The sequence below is a fragment of the Zingiber officinale genome, chromosome 3A (assembly GCF_018446385.1).
Source record: "Zingiber officinale cultivar Zhangliang chromosome 3A, Zo_v1.1, whole genome shotgun sequence".
Lineage (NCBI taxonomy): Eukaryota > Viridiplantae > Streptophyta > Magnoliopsida > Zingiberales > Zingiberaceae > Zingiber > Zingiber officinale.
In genome coordinates this window covers 145,346,467-145,363,342 of record NC_055990.1, presented here as the reverse complement: position 1 = coordinate 145,363,342, position 16,876 = coordinate 145,346,467, and the positions used below count along the sequence as shown (strand labels likewise).

At 37.9% G+C, this 16,876-nt stretch overlaps 1 protein-coding gene across 1 annotated transcript; it reads right to left on the bottom strand.

The window, feature by feature from the left end:
* Positions 1-5,448: 5,448 nt before the first annotated feature.
* Positions 5,449-14,553, bottom strand: LOC122052644 (DNA mismatch repair protein MSH3-like). The gene is made up of 12 exons (XM_042614272.1): positions 13,493-14,553; positions 12,819-13,013; positions 12,377-12,541; positions 10,759-10,857; positions 10,347-10,598; positions 9,624-9,869; positions 9,424-9,555; positions 8,284-8,544; positions 8,130-8,201; positions 7,174-7,323; positions 6,183-6,677; positions 5,449-6,007 (listed from the first exon to the last, which is right to left on the bottom strand). The coding sequence occupies exons 1-12, from the start codon at positions 14,444-14,446 to the stop codon at positions 5,711-5,713; spliced, it is 3,318 nt and encodes a 1,105-aa protein (XP_042470206.1). The 5' UTR covers positions 14,447-14,553; the 3' UTR covers positions 5,449-5,710.
* Between the last annotated feature and the right edge of the window lie 2,323 nt (positions 14,554-16,876).

Here is a 16,876-nt window from a genome sequence, read left to right as displayed (position 1 = left end):
ATAACGTATTTATACATTTTATAAGGTTTCATTATTTTTTTATAATATTTTAATATATTTAGAGAAGCCGAAATAATAATGGATAACATATTTGAACTTCTTACCATCTCAAAATCCATAGAAATTAAAATATATAATTTGAAATTTCTAGGTCTATCAATAGATTTTGACCAAAATTCATTGATGGATCTAAAGAGTTTCAATTATACTCATTTCAGTTCCTATAGATTTCTGATATAGTAAGAAATTCAAATATGTTATCAATTATTTATTCGGCTTCTTAGAGGTGTTAAAATGTAATAAATAAGAATCATCAAAAATCTCCACGTTAGGCCTAATATGGAATGATATTAGACTCATGTTAAGCCTAATATGATTCTCTATTAGGCCCAACATAAAGATTTTTTGTGATTCTTTTTATTACATTTTAACATCTCTAAGAAGTCGAAATAAATAATGGATATCATATTTGAATTCTTGTGCAATTCTAGAAATTCACATGAACTGAAATAGGTACAATCGAAACTTTCTAGGTCTATCAGTGAGTTTTGACGAAATTCACTAATGAACCAAAAGAATTTTGATTGTACCGATTTTAGTTCATGTGGATTTTGAGGTTTCAAGGAGTTCAAATATATTGTCTATTGTTTATTTCGATTTCTCGGAAGTGTTAAAATGTAATAAGAAAGAATTGTTAAAAATTTTTATGTTGGACCTGCTATAATCATATCAAGCCTAAGGTGGACCTGATATTGAAAAATGATAATTAAAACATGATTAATGATTAACCAGGCTGGTAACGTCCAGCCTAGGATCATCACAGATACCTGAATGATAACTTAGATACTCTGCTACTGCACCATAAACCAGTGGCATGGAAAAATGATAATTAGCTTTTTATTGCTACTGTTCATCAAAAACTTCTTTTCACTAAGCCTTGTCTGAGACAGCAAACCTGCATCAGCTCTTCGAGCATGGTCAAACAAAGATTCGAACAAGGGTCCTCTTCTAACATGGCCTTCAGAAGTAACCATGTATTCAATTATTAGAAAGATCTGCGTCTTCAATCGACTTTTTGCTAGTGTAACACTGAGAGAAGTAAGACTACTGATTAGACAACTAAAGATGAGAGTGATTTCGATAGTTGGATGTTTCCTGCTTCCTGAAGGTGAACGGACGTATTTGTACTTAATCATGTGAAGAATCTGCCTCTTCATTATGGCTACGAACAACACTAACCAATAAAGGAGTAAAATAGGTCAAAACACGAGCGCGTCAAACAGACTGAAGAATGTCAATACAAAAGCAACACAGTAAGCTTTTGTAATGGAATACCTGCATATCTTGAGGGGTTTTAGAATCAAGAAATATAAGAACAATTTCCACATACCAAACCAAGTACATAATCATTTTAATCAGATGATCCAGAGGTAGAGATAAGATTATGAAATTGAAATGAACAAGGAGAACATTCATGTTTGTCTGTCCTAATGGTACATAGCAATCCAAAACTTAAAAGGTCACGTTGGACATGTTACGAATCATTTCAGATCCACGTTGAGATTTTTTAGCCGAATCTTCCAATTAAATTTTAACACTTCCCGAAAAGTCGGAATAAGCAATGGATAACACCGTTTGATTCCTTGTAACCTTAAAAATCCACAGGACTAGAAATGGATCTCATCGAACATGTTTAGATCCATTAGTAAATTTTGACTGAAATACACTGATTGACTTAGATAGGTCTGATTTGAACACATAGATTTTTGAGGATGTAAGGAATCAAACGGTGTTATCTATTGCTTATTTTGGCTTATCTGGAGGAGTTAAAATATCAATGAAACAATCGGCTAAAAAATCTCAACGTTGAACCTGATATGAAAGTATATCAAGCTTACTTCATATCATACCCATATTTCATCCTTTTTTTAATATGTTTGGATTCTAACAGAGAATCTCGGATTTTTTTTTTTATAGTTAGGTTTAATTATATGGTGTGATTTCTTTAAATTAATATCCTAATTTTAATTATTATTATTATTATTATTATTATTAGTAGTAGTAGTAGTAGATGAGTGATTAGTATGCATATTTTTTTTACCTACATTTGGTTCGAGCTCTTCTGCAGCTTCCAAAGCACCTATCCATATTGGGAACCCGACACATATGGTTAATAATTCCGGTCCAATCTTCACAAAATTAGGGAAAGACAGACTCACATCAGCTACCTCCGTACCATTCAGGATAGCTCATCTGATCAGTCCCCTCGGATGGGTCTAATGGCTAGCGCATGAGGTGTTGTCACCATGAGGTCTGGGGTTCGAATCTCGGCAAAGCCGAGGTAAATATCTCCCTTATGTGCTATCGTTATTTCAAAGACTAGTAGTCGTTCGTGATTTACCTCTTCCGTGTTGGCTCTGAGTCGGATTGACGAGGACGCTGGGGACGAACATATTCATCTTTTGCCACCAAGATAACTCATCCGATCACCCATGGAGCTTTAGGTCTAGATGGAATACCAAGCCTGAACAAACACACCGATTCTTCTCGAGGGAAGTGTGTTACAGCTTTGATTATTTTTCATTAACAAATCCTAATCGAAGGACTCACCCCTATATCTTTGATTGGTATTACACAACCATCTCGCTCGACCCAGCTATCAATTTAACTAACTTCCATTCATATGTTGGTGAAGTCATAGTATCAATTTAACTAACTCCCATCCATATGTTGGTGAAGTGATAGTAGAACCTTCAAAATCTATGTGGTAACCCCTGAATAAACAATTAAGTGAAATTGAAGATAGTACAACCTTGCAACCTCGATTCTCAGATAGTTATTGGAGGTATCTACATCCAAACCTCTATTCAGGGAGGAGGATCTTCCCCACCCAGTTGTGGAGCATCACAATATCGACCATTGGTGGAATCGACCGGATTCTCAGTTATATGTCCGACAGGCAAGCTTTGTAGAGCCCCCAACCTTCAATGAGCAGCATCTGAATTTCCACCATGATGATGCATCCGAGAGAAGCGAGGAGCAACCAAGAGAGTCAGAAGTTGTTGCCAATAATGAGTGGAAAACCTCAAACTCTATGTTCAAAATCAGGCCTGATATGCATTATATCAGACCCCACGTTATATCAGGCCCAACGTGGGCCTGATATGGAAGTATATCAGGCCCAACGTGAACCTGATATGGAAGTACATCAGGCCCAACGTAAGTCTGATATGATTCATATCAGGCTTACGTTGGGATTTTTTAACTGATTATTCCATTAACACTTTAACTCCTCCAAAGAAGTCGAAATAAGCAATGAATAGCACCGTTTAACTCCTTGCAGTCTCAAAAATCCACAAGACCTGCAATGGGTCAAATCGGACCTATCTAGGTCTATAGTGAATTTTGATCAAAATTCACTGATGGACTTAGACATGTCTGATTAGATCCATTTCTAGTCATGTGGATTTTTGAGGCTGCAAGGAGTCAAACGGTGTTATCCATTACTTATTTCGACTTCTCGAGAAGTATTAAAATTTAATTGGAAGAATCAACTAAAAAATCTCAATGTGGGCATGATATGATTCATATTAGACCCATGTTAGGTCTGACATATTTCCATATCAGGTCTACATTAGACATGGTATAATTCCATATCAGGCCCAACGTGGGGCCTGATATGATTCATGTCAGGCCTCGTTCTGAACATAGAGTTTGGAGTTTTTCACTCATTATTGGCAACAATTTCTGACTCTCCTGGCTGCTCCTCACTTCTCTCGGATGCATCATCATGGTGGAAATTCAGATGTTGCTCATCGAAGGTTTGGGGCTCCATAAAGCTTGCCCGATATGAATCATATTAGGCCCAATCTAATATAAATTATATCAGGCCCAATGTGGCCTTTAAATTTGGTTCTTTTGATTCCACCTTTAATTTATCTTATCTATTGTTTTAGGAAATCCTATTACATTTAAATATAATTAACGAGAGATATTGATAATGATAATAAATAATTCTTATTAGCAAAAAAAATAAATATAAAGTTTAAAATATCATCAAAAGGATTAAATTATATATATTCTTTCAAATTTAATTATAGTTTAGAATGTTTAAAGAATATTAAAGTAGTGTCAAAAAAATAAAAAATAATTAGGCTAAAACATAAAAAATATGATATTCTACTTTTGTAACATGGATAAAAAGATAATATACAATAATCAAAATAATTTTTTTAAAAAAAGTTTCATAATGCATTAACATAGATTTTTGGATTTAATTAAAGTTTAGAATGCACGGAAAAATTGAAAACTAAAAAGGAGATTTAATTTAGAAAAACTCTTACTTTGTTGATTAGGCTGAAATATAAATGATGTGATATTTTATCTATTTTAATTTGACTCTTACGTGAGAAACTTTGACATTTTTACATTATTCACATTTTATCCTAACGTGATCTGATATGATTCACGTTGGGATTTTTAAGCAGATTGTTCTAATAGCATTTTAATATCTACAGAAAAATTGAAATAAGTAATAAATAACACTGTTTAACTACTTGGAACCTCAAAAATCTACATGACCTGAAATGAGTTCAATCGAATCTATCTAACTTTATCAGTGGGTTTTGTCATAAAATTAGTCCAATCAAACCGAAACTCACTTATGGATGTAGATAAATCTGATTTGATTCATTTCAGATGTTGTGAATTTCTGAGACTACAGGATATCAAAAGGTGATATCTATTGTTTATTTCAATTTTCAGAATGTGTTAAATATTAATGAAATAATCGACAAAAAAAATCCCAATATGGGCATGATATAATTCCATATCAGGTCCAACGTGGGCATAATATGAGATTTTTTAACTGATTTTTCTAAAAATATTTTAACATCCCTGAAAGTCAAAATAAGCAATGAATAACAGAGTTTGACTCGTTTTCATCTTAGAAATCCATAAGACCTGAAATGAGCCCAGTCAGTCTGCATAGGTCCATCAGTGGATTTTGACCAAAATTCATTAATAAATCTAGACATGTCCGATTGAACCTATTTTAGGTCTTATGAATTTCTGGAACTACAAGAAATAAAATAATACTATCTATTATTTATTTTAACTTATTAAAAGTGTTAAAATATTTTTAAAAAAATCAACTAAATAATCGACTTCTCAAGATATTTTTAAATTTACATTATCATGCATGTATAAGAGGAAAGTGGAGAGAGAAAAGAAAAAACGAAAAACACTATATCTTTTAGTAAATTCAAAAACCCAAATACATATTTTCATAAATTATCGTACTAAATGATGGTTTTACCAATTTTTATGCAATTAGTAGAAAAGATCGGTTCAACCTCCTTTCGTATAATGACTACATTTGGAAAATTGAAAATTGGAAAGCAAAAACTAGAAAATGTCTGATTTGATATGCAGGCATTTTTGCTCTGGTTTTACAAAATTTTAGATGTGAATATTTTTCTTTGTGGTTTAGGTTTTACAAAATTCAGGAGATGTGGTGATAAGAGATTAGGGTAGTAAAGAAACTAATTACAAATTTCCCTCTTTACAAAATATTAATTTACTGGCAACCATCACAAGCTTCAGCACCCTTGAACAATCAACCGCACTGATGAAGCCAATTAATTGTTTTTGCTTGGAATTGGAAGAACTCTTGCGGACAACGATTTGATTTTATGTTTCGGGCAATGAGCTATTGTTTTATCACCTTCGTTGCAATCTCCCTCGCATGTTTCAGTGAACATAACTTATTCGCCGGTTCAGTATCATTTAAGGCAGATTCTATGTGCAACAACAGTTCGCGACATGTTTCTTTGAGATCAGTAAAAGCTTGATCTTCACATAACTCCAATGGTTTAGAGTCAGTATTTATTTCATCCTGAGATGAGATTGAAATTGTGTTTCTTGCTTGATTTTTCAACCGTGTGTTCATCTCCTCTTCCATCTTCGCAGCCAGGATAGCAGCTCGTGCTATGCATGAACTTGGTAGCTGAAAGGAAAACAAGCAACTTGAAAAAAGGGGAAAGGATCCAAGCTTATCTGATCAACTTATCTTTAAAATGGTGCAATGCAAACCGAATAAATACTACAGATGATAGTCGCAAATAAAAAAGAAATGCTACTTTTAACAATCTATGAAAAATGTTATCCAATTTCAATCATACCTGGGCTAGCTTTGCAACGTTAAGAGCAAAGCTCTTATCCAATGCACCAGGCACAAGTTTGTACAGAAAAGTAACCTCTTCAAGGCTCAGCCCCTCACCGCATGATATTGTTTCAGAATCAGTTATGTCAAGAGGGTTTTTAGATGCGAGATAGGAAACATGGTATGCACCAACTGAGCCTTGAAACTCTTTCTGGATGTCCACAATTTTCGGGTAATGAGTGACGAAAAGGACCATGCATTTCTTCCAATTAAGAAGCCTATGTAATGTAGCATAAGCAATTGCAACGCCATCATACGTACTTGTGCCTCGACCAAGTTCATCAATGATGACTAGAGAGCGTGATGAACACTTGTGTAGTATGTGAGATGTCTCAGCTAATTCCTCAAAAAATGTACTTTTACCTTGCTGGATGCTGTCTGATGCCCCCATACGAGTGTAAATCCCATCCAGTACGTGCAGCTTTGCTGAAGTTGCCGGTACATAGGAACCAACCTGAATGAATCAGAGGAAGATATCGATGAAAAACCAAAAGGAAATACATCACTCGATGATTAACCAAACAATCACCAATCACCATCTTTATGAAACAATCCTTAGACAACCAGGATACATGAATCCCTGCTAAATAAATATAGATAAGTACATCAATGTGAGGCTACAAGAAAACCGATACGACACTGATATTCAGATTCACATTCTTCGAAGAATGCCTCATTGTTGGAGACTTGTAGGAAAACCTGTCTCCTCAATCGTTACTAAACAATAAATCACGTCATCTTGTTGAAACAGCCATTAGGAGACCAAGAAAAAGTAATCCTTGTTTAATTAAAATAAACAGGGGCATCAATGTGAGGCTACAAGAAAACCAATATAACACTCTGATTATTCAGAATCATAAAGCATGGTTAGAAGACTGCCCTCGTTGTTGGAGGCTTGTTTGATAACTTCTTAAAGTGAATACGAAGATCATGCAAAAATCCAGTCGTACCTGAGCCATAATTGCTATAAGGGCAACTTGCCGAATATAAGAACTTTTCCCACCCATATTTGGCCCGGTAATAATTTGACAGTACTCCCTATCTACATGCAACTTCGTATCATTTGGAACATAGTTGTCTCCCAGAGTTGACCACAAAACCTGAGGCAAAATTAATCATGATTAGCCAACATATCATAAATAATTTTGAACTTGTACAAACTGTTTGAGGCAGTAGCTAGTCTTTTGTGCAACATGGATGTGAAGGTCTGCGCTAAGATTTACTTTTTAGCAAGAAGGAACAGAAGTAAACTTCTCCAACCACCAATCTCTAAAAAGCTAATTACAAAAATGATGGCCACAGATGCCAGTGCTTTGGTGGATGGAAACTCATTGATAACTTAGTGTCTCAAAGAAACATGATGGACGAGATTGGAATTCTAATGACGTAGAAATGAGAAGAACGAGTAGAAGGGACCATTTAGTGGAGGCAAAATAAGCAAATAAGATGAAATAATTGAGGGAGGAAAAAACCCTTACCGTCTTCTAGATATTTACAGTAATCTTTCTCTAAGTTCATGCATGTGCAAAAGTTTGTGTAGACAATTGCAATAGGGCACAAGTTTATTTGCAACATTAATGTCCAAAAGACAGTCTTTATCCTTGTATATATGGAAAAACTGATTTGTGTTCTCATTATAAGTCTGTCAATGTTTGCTTGGCAGAATGAAGTTGATAATGAATGGAATTAGTTATTTTTAATCCTAGGAAATAGAATCCACAAGGAATGGAATAGTAACACCTATACCTAAACTTATAGCATGGAAATTCATAGGGAATGACTTTCTTTTCCTATGTACCAAACACACTATAGCAATTTTTAAGATGGAAAACGAATCAAGACAAATTAGTGTGAAAACATCCAAAATAGTTCAAGCAGTCGTAGAAGCATAATAGATAATACTCACTGGATGACGACCCAAAGAGATGTGAATTTGATTTGGTTCGTCATCGCCAACAAAAACTGGTCGCACAAAATTCTATAGAAAAAATTGCAAGTGACAAATAATGTGCCATTTGAGATAATAACGAAGTGAAAACAAACAGCAACAGATACTATACCTCATTTCTGGAGACAATGGCAAGTGAATGCAAGCAGTCCAATGCAGCCAGAGCTTGCACAACTGTTTGAAACTGAGCATAGTATTTGCCAAATTTCATCAAGAATTTGTCCCATGTGGCCCGACAAACAACAGAAAATTCTTCCTTGGCAAGCAACAATTCATCCAAGCCTGCCAGCACTTCAGGGGGGTGATATCGTGTGGTTTTTTTGGTACTACTAACCTTAACCCAATTTGAAGGAGCCTTTTTATCTTCTGACAGCTAAAATAGCAAGAACAGAACTTAGTCGCAAAACATGATCAGAACTCATAACAAAGCAGAAAAAGAAAGTCACAATTTTACATAAATCTATTAGCAAAGCCCCATTAACGTAAAAAATATCAGTGTCAATCCAAAGTTGGATAAAAGAGGTTGATGATTGCATTATGCCATGAGAAACAATGTAAACAATGCTTAAACCTTATGAGCATGCATCTTACCTAAGTTGTCAGGTTGTTACATATAACTGACAAAAAATGGCCTTCACAAAGACACCTAGATATGCAAATGGTGGAGATTACCTAAAAGACAACAAATTAATGTCTAGATGAAATGCAGAATAGGAAATGACTCTCGCATTGTTAAGAGCCAATCCATAAAAAAGATAGTTCATGACTATAAGATTGTGTTAACAAATTTAATATAGGAACATATAGGAGAGATTAAAATTGATAGTAATGATGATTAGAAGGAAAAATATAATATCCTTGTAGTTTGATGACATAAGAGTTAAAACCTAGTTAATTCAATTATGAACTTCACTAGAAGGCTCATTTTACGGGGGAAAAAAATCAAGCACAAAATAAGACAAGCAAAATGCATACAGACTTTCATCATAGACAAATGAAAACAAAGAGTTTATAGAAAAGATTCAAGGGCTACGTGCAGTATACTTAATAGAAAAGAAATAGTATCCAGCACAACGAAATGCAAGTAGAAGTGCCTTGAAAGAAATGCATGAGCAATTGTGACTTCAGATAGAACATGAAACCACTTAGCATTGACTGCACATTAAATCAAATACATGAGGAAGTTGGGATCAAGGAATATGTAATTTGCTTTCTAGTGCAAGTTACTAAACACGCTTAATTGAAGAGTTACCTCTATTAGATGTGTCTTCCCAGACACACTCATAAACTCTAATTTTTGCATTCCAAGCTGCTTCCGGTACTGAACAATGAGTAAATCCAACTTCTTTTCAGCCATCTGAACAGCCATACGGCCACTACAGATCTGCAAATAAGATTCCATGCTATAACAACTAAGCATACTATACAGGTAAGCATCCTTCACAACCTTACCTCAGGAAATTGATCCGTGCAAGAAATAAACAAATTCAACATATCACCTTGATCTGCTGCATCCTTATTTAGAGAAGATAAAAGTTTAACAGCTATAGCCATTACAGCAGGTGAAGAAGCAGAATAGATCAGTCTTCTGAGTAAAGCAGATTTGACACTTGGTTGAGTTTCTCCAGCATCAGTCTCCAAAACAAGCTTCTGTAACTGCTTCCCAGAGGTAAGCAAAGCATGGATAACCCTAATAAACTGAACAATAAAACAGAACATGTCAGTAAGGTGCTCAAATAGACAGTCGAATCGACAAGCGCTAAGCTAGCTGACGCTGTATTCACCAAATCCTTTCTATGCAATATGATTGCCTTGTATTTACCAGCATTAACTTGGCAGAGAATGAGAAGCGCATCCCCTACTTCATAATTATCATTATTCTTGAATTAGTAATTGGTGACTAGCAAGATCTGAGATTATTCTTGAATACTTGCAATTAAAATCTATTAAACAAAACCATGTAATTGATGCTTTACTAGAACCAAGTGGCCAATAAAATTGCTATTTAAGAAGCAGATACAGGTATGAATTGGTCAAAACTGATGTAGACATAACATGAATTGAGGATAACTTTTAAGTGATACAAGTGCACATGGGCACTAATTATATAATGAATGTCATATAAATGAGCTACCAGAAAAGGTGATTATCTTAACTGTAAAACCAACACACTACCTCAGCAGCTGTAGAAGTCCGGTGAAAAATTCTGGAAATTCCCCGCTGAACATCAGGTGACTTCCCAAGCATTGTTAAAACTGAAGATATAACCTCAGCAATCTCAGATTGCTTAAGAGCATCAGAATATTTCTCAGTTGCTAATTCACTTTCAAGCTTTGGCCCCATGCACAGGCCCATTGATTCAGCTATCTCAGAAACAGAATCAAGACGAGCTAGTATCAAATTCCTATCGCATAATGGATGAGTGACCTGAACAATGAACTTGAACATCAATGAAGAAAATGAAAAACCAAAAAATTAAATATTATTTTCTTTCATTTAATTATTTTGGTCACATGAAAAATCCTCTCATTTATTTAAGAAATGTTTATGCCAGTGTAGCTAAAGATGGAATAGAACAATGAATTACCCAGTGTCTGAAAAGCCTTGATCCAAATGCAGTAAGAGCGTGATTCATAACTTGAAAAAGGGAACCTTGAAGAGAGCCATCACAGTTGTTTGCCAAAACCTAGAACAACTCTTTAGATAAAATATACCAGAATATTAACAAATTTCATGACAAAAATTTATGGAGATGAACAGTAAAATAAATAAATATTAACTGATATAATCATCACCCTAGTACTAGGGCATCCTGAGTGGAAAAGGTCACCCAAGGGAAAGAAAATGAAAGGAAGAGACACTTAGAGAAACAAAACACTTTTGTTGACAGCATAAGATTTATGATGCTGAACATTAAAATAAATAAATATTAAAGGATATAATCATCGCCCTAGTACTAGGGCATCCTGAGCAGAAAAGATCACCCAAGGGAAAGAAAATGAAAGGAAGAGACACTTAGAAAAGCAAAACACTTATTGCTCACAATCTCACAAACCTAGTTAATGATCCACTAGAAAGATAGCATTTAGGATTATTAAGTCTCGTGCAAGATATCATATCTTGTATTCTCGTTACCTGTATAACATTTTCTAAGGACTTTTGGCCTTTTTTGCTATTAAAAATTTGAGGTTCTGAAAGGTAGAAAATCAGAATATCTTCCCCAGTTGTTCACCATATGTATGTTTTGTTGTCCTTGAAATATGAAACAAAAGAAGACTCATTGTAATGAGTGGTAAATTTTCAACAGGAGTTGTAAGGTCAATGATTCTTATTAATGTAAACATCACTTGGAAGTTCCCATAAGGCCCTATGTGACCGATCACAGAGTATCCAAGTAAGTGTGATTCACTATGAGATTGTGGTCAGTATGGACCTTAGTGTGGTGATACTAACTATGATTACCAAAGCACAGTCAAGGCCAAGATTGAGAGAATTGGTAGGTATGACCATGAGGATGTCCTTGTGGTTATGGATAGAATTGGAATTATGAGTTACCTATGTCATTGAGAGATAACTATGGATCATCAGAGTAATTAGCGTGAATCAAGGATAACTGTACTTTGTGTCTTGCTAAACCTTTCATATTTGCCATTGGTTTGCATTGTATTTACTATTTTGTACCTTGTACTTATAGGAGATGTCATCTTGTGGACATGTTACAGTTTCTGCTCATGATGATTATGATGCTCGTGTGATAATCACCACAGGTTGCCAGTGAATGTGCTTGTGTGAATCATCTCTGCTTGTCAGTGATGCTATGTGACAAAGTGTTGCGAGCATTGCTCGTGAATGCTCGTGTCTCCACGGCATGGTATTCTAACTAGCACAAGGAGTGTGTTGATGAAATTGAGCACACCTGGAACCGCTCACTAGGAGTGTGACAAAAGTCATCTCAGTCTTTGGTTAATTTTTATTTATTTTGCTACTAGGATTGGTATGTTGTATTATTCAGTAATAATGAAATAAATGACAAAATAAATGTTACAGAAACAACTTTTCAAGAAAAAAGTAGAACTACAGAGTTACATATCTGACATAACAATATTCTCATCACAGCACAATAAAAAGGTAAACAACAAATGTATGTGTCAGCATGGTAACGAATTGCCTCAGGCATATTTTTTTTTTTAGCCAAAAAAGACTACCTCAAGCTGATGAAGTGTATTTGCTGATAAAGTCATCTCAAACTTGCTAGAAATGGCCCTAAAGGAAGCAGTGGGGCCGAGTATCCTCTCCAATCCAAAATTTCTTAAATAACGGATGGTTAATGCCAATGCTTGAATTGATAGTTCAGGCAAGGACATAATTTCCTGTAAGAGAAAATAAAAGAAAAATAGTGCCAACCATGGGCAGAATACATTGCTCAGTAAACTAGGAGATGGAAAAAAACAGAAATGTGTGCATGTAACCATACGGGGAAAAAGACAACCAGTAAACTAACAAAAGGCAAAAAAGAAAAAAGGGTGGAAACAAGAGTGTCAAGTTGTCCATTTGATTTTGGATTTTTTATATTTTAATTGCAGTTCATAACCAAAAGATCGTAGCCATTAATTGGATTAATAATGTTCTAAAAATAAATGAGGATACCTTTATTGTAGGAAAATGGCATCCTTCCCCTCTTATATCACTATCTTCAGTATCATTCACAGGAACCAGAACATTGTCATCTTTGTTTTCATAAAGAGACATTACTTCAGCAAGTGCGCCACCATTGCTATAACAATCACGTGAGGTGCGCTCAACTCGAATGTTTGATGTAGATCCAGAATAAGCTAGTACCAGCTAAGAAAGATATATTATGCGGAAAAAAGAAAAAGAAAAGGTAAATCCATGAAAGACAACTGAGTAGAAACATCTAGCTATTGTACTATCATGAATTACAATTATCATGATTAAGCCTAAAAGAAAGCAAAGCATGTGCAATCAATCTTTGATTGAACGTAATTTAACTAATGTGGAATAACTTGATCTGGCAGTGAATGCAAACCCTTCTAACGATTTACTTCAATTGAGATTACTCATTTCTATCAGGAATATGAGAATGCAAAACATGTGCTTTCCACAGAAGAAATCATTCTTTGGTATCATCTAAAACCAGCAGGTATTACACCAGAATAATATATAATGGACAACAATGAAAAACTTGACATTTGGCAGAATTTCCCTATTAATGCAAATGCAACTTTCTAGGCAAACTTGATATAAAGCTTAATTTATCATCATCATATTCAGTTTATTTTCCATTGTCAGGGAGTACTAACCTTCTCCGTCACTGAGGAAAGAGGTTCTCCTAACAGCATCTCATTAGGAGACAAACTAATCAACATTGCCTCAAGCCCCGTTCTTATCGAATTGTCATCAAACTCCCCATGAACAACATCTCCTGTGGAGACATCGACCGCAACAAGTGCAACCTTCACACAAAACCTCCCCTCATGATCCGGCACCAGCTCCTTTTCAACGACGCAAGCAAGGAAATTGCTCCCGGAACCACCGATCTCCGGCCCGCTCCCACCCTCCATGTCCTCCGCCGCCTCAATCGTCGACCTCGTGTACAACGCCGATAGCCCCCGTGAGAATGGCCCGACCCGGTTGGCCCCGTGAGCCTTGATCGCGGCGGTCTCAGTCTGCTTGATGACGCCGACTTTGTGCCCCGCCGCGACGAGGCGGCGGACGTGGAAGTGGAGGCGGAAGCTGGGGATGCTGGCGGTGAGGAAGTTGTGGTCGACGTGGGCGAAGATGCCGAGGACGCGAGCGGCGATCTCGGCGTCCTGGCCGAAGAAGCGGTACCTGTAGCCGACTTCGAACATGAGGACAACGTCGGGGTGCTTGGATCTGAGGTCGACGACCTGTAGCTCGAGGGGGGTATAAGTAGGGTTTTGAGGAAGAGATTTGCGAGGCGGGGACGAAGCGGGGACGAGGAGCTTGGAGAGGAAGCGGCGGTGAAGGTCGGGAGTGGAGGAGGGGACGGGGACGAGGGCATTGGAGGCCGAGGAGGACGGTTTGTTCTTCTTGGGGTTCGGGGAAGAGGATAGAGATTGGAGGCGGCGCTTGGCGGAGGGGGAGAGGGAGACGGTGGCAGAGATTTTGGGGGAGGATCTGGAAGGCGGAGGCGGCGGCGGCGGAGGAGGAGGAGGAGGAGGAGAAGAAGGGGATGGAGGTAGTGGTTTGGGGGCGAAGAAGCGAGAGATGGTCTGCTGCTTTGGCTTCCCCATGGCGAGGAAGAAAGAGCGTGCGAATGCAGCAGAGGAACGCGGGGGTTAAGGCAGTGTCCCGCCAATTCGCCCCAGTCCAATACGGAGGGAAAAAGGAGCTATATCAACCCCAAGTTCTCAAGTTCTGTATGGGCTAGTGGACCATCTCCTAACACGGTGTATTATATGTGGCACATGTGACAAAAAGGGGGAGAGATACATTCGTCTTAGTACCTCCGATAATCTCTCTCTAAATAGAGCTACCCTTGAGATATATCACCAGGGCCGACGGTCTGCCTCCGATTTTTAGAGACCCCTAAATTTAATATCCACCTACAATATATATTATATATAATTAAATTATATTATTTTAATAAAAATCTAAAAAATATATTTGATTAGATTATTTTAATAAAAATCCAAAAATATAAATATTGTTATATTGTTTTAATAATGGTCCAAAAAAATATTTTTTATTAGATTATTTTATTAAAGGTTCAAAAATATATATTGTTGGATTGTGATCTGTCTGAAAGTCGATGAGATGGATGCTGGGATGTGACGCTCCCGCTGACCTCCTATGAACTTTGTTTTGACCTGCAACACAAGTGGCGTTAGTGTCGAACCAAGGAAGGGATCCCCGGCGATGGCCCTCTGACGCTACTTGTGTTGCAGGTCAGAGCAAAATCCACAGGAGATCAACGGGAACGCCACACCTCCAGCATTCATCTCATTGACTTTCAGGCATGATCATATTTGGCATTGTCTGTGGGAACGTAGTCTGCATCCGAGCCGAAAAGATGGAGGACGTTGGACGACTAACCACCGTAACACTCACTCAAGAGGAGCTGGAGATGCTCGTGCAAGCCCGAGCAACGAAAATAATCAAGCAATAACAACAACAACAGGTGCTAGCCGATCGACATTAGCGGCCGACAGGCGAGTGGGGCAAAAAGACCGAGCGGAGCAACTCTCCGTATGGGAGCATAACCGAAGACCGACCAAACCCTATGGGGAAGCGCCACCCGCGTCGATCCCCTTCCATCGGGATATGTTCCAAACCCCCTCGGAGATAGCTCAAGCGCATCAGGAGCGAGGATCGTCTTCAGATGATGCCCCCGTTCGGGACGCGCGAAAGGGCAAGGCGGCCCGAGGCAACGCGTCTCCCGAATGGATCAATCAGCAGTTCTCAAAGGAGATCTTATAAGACCCTCTGCCCAGACACTACACTATGGATGGCAATTTTCCTCGCGGATTTGGGGCCCCGCGGGGAAAACCCGAAATGGGGATGGGGATCCTCGATTTTTCGGGGATGGGGATCCCCGATTTTTCGGGGATGGGGCGGGTATGGGAATACTATCTCCATCCCCGAACCCTCCCCGAATATTATTATTATTAATAAATAATAATATAATTTTTTAAAAAAATATTAATAATAGTGTTAATATTAATCTATTGGCTTCAAATAGGCAACAAGATTTGTGAGGTCTGTATGTACTTCATGATTTACCTGAGCTATTATTCGGAACCATGTCTTCTGTATTTCCCTATTTGCCATCTTTGCAGGAAATCGAGCTGAATAAGACTAGCTGGAATGCACTGTTTGAGCCTTACCTTTTCTTTGAGACATACAAAAATTATCTCCAGGTTGACATTGTTGCTGCCGATAGATCATGGAGATGGGGCGGGGATGGGGAATCCCCGAACCCGTGGGTTCAGGTTCGGGGAATCCCCGAACCCGAAAAAATGGAAACAGGGTGGGGATGGGGATGGCAAACCCGCCCCCGCCCCGCCCCATTGCCATCCCTACACTACACCCCTTTGGCGATCGGGACGTACAACGGATTGACCAATCCAGATGATCATCTGGATCGGTTCGACAATGAAGTCACGTTGCACCAGTACACAGACGGAGTGAAGTGCAGAGTCTTCCTCACGACTCTCTCCGGATTGGCACAGCGCTGGTTCAGAAGACTGCCGAACAACTTGATACGAAGCTTCAAGGATTTCCGAGCCACGTTCCAGGATCATTTCGCCAGTAGTCAACACTATCAGAAGACGAGCGTCAGTCTCTTCGCCCTGAAGCAAGGGCCCAAGGAAGACAAACTATTGACACACGACCAGAAGACAAACTATTGACACACAACTCGATGTGGCTTGTCTTCAAATTCACCTCTAAAGAGCAATGTGACGCAGTGCTAAAAGGAGGACCTTACCTAGTTCACAGCTGCCCACTTTACCTCAAAGCCATGCCGGAAAGTTTCACATTCAAGCAAGAGGCGCAAACGCAAATGCCGCTGTGGATGCAAATATATGGGCTACCTGTGGACTTTTGGTCAATTTCAGACCTTAGCAAAATAGCTTCACAAATTGGCACTCCCCTCTACACAGACCTATTCACTAAGATGCGAGGGCGAGTGAACTTTGCTCGAGCCTTGGTGGAAGTAGATG

Excerpts from the sequence above, each read along its gene's own strand:
- LOC122052644 (XM_042614272.1), bottom strand. The coding sequence starts at position 14,446 with ATGGGGAAGCCAAAGCAGCAGACCATCTCTCGCTTCTTCGCCCCCAAA. Across the intron at positions 10,599-10,758 it reads CAAGGCTTTTCAGACACTGG|GTCACTCATCCATTATGCGA; the intron begins GTAATTCATTGT and ends TTCATTGTTCAG. Across the intron at positions 7,324-8,129 it reads TCTCTTTGGGTCGTCATCCA|GTTTTGTGGTCAACTCTGGG; the intron begins GTGAGTATTATC and ends ATTTTGCCTCAG.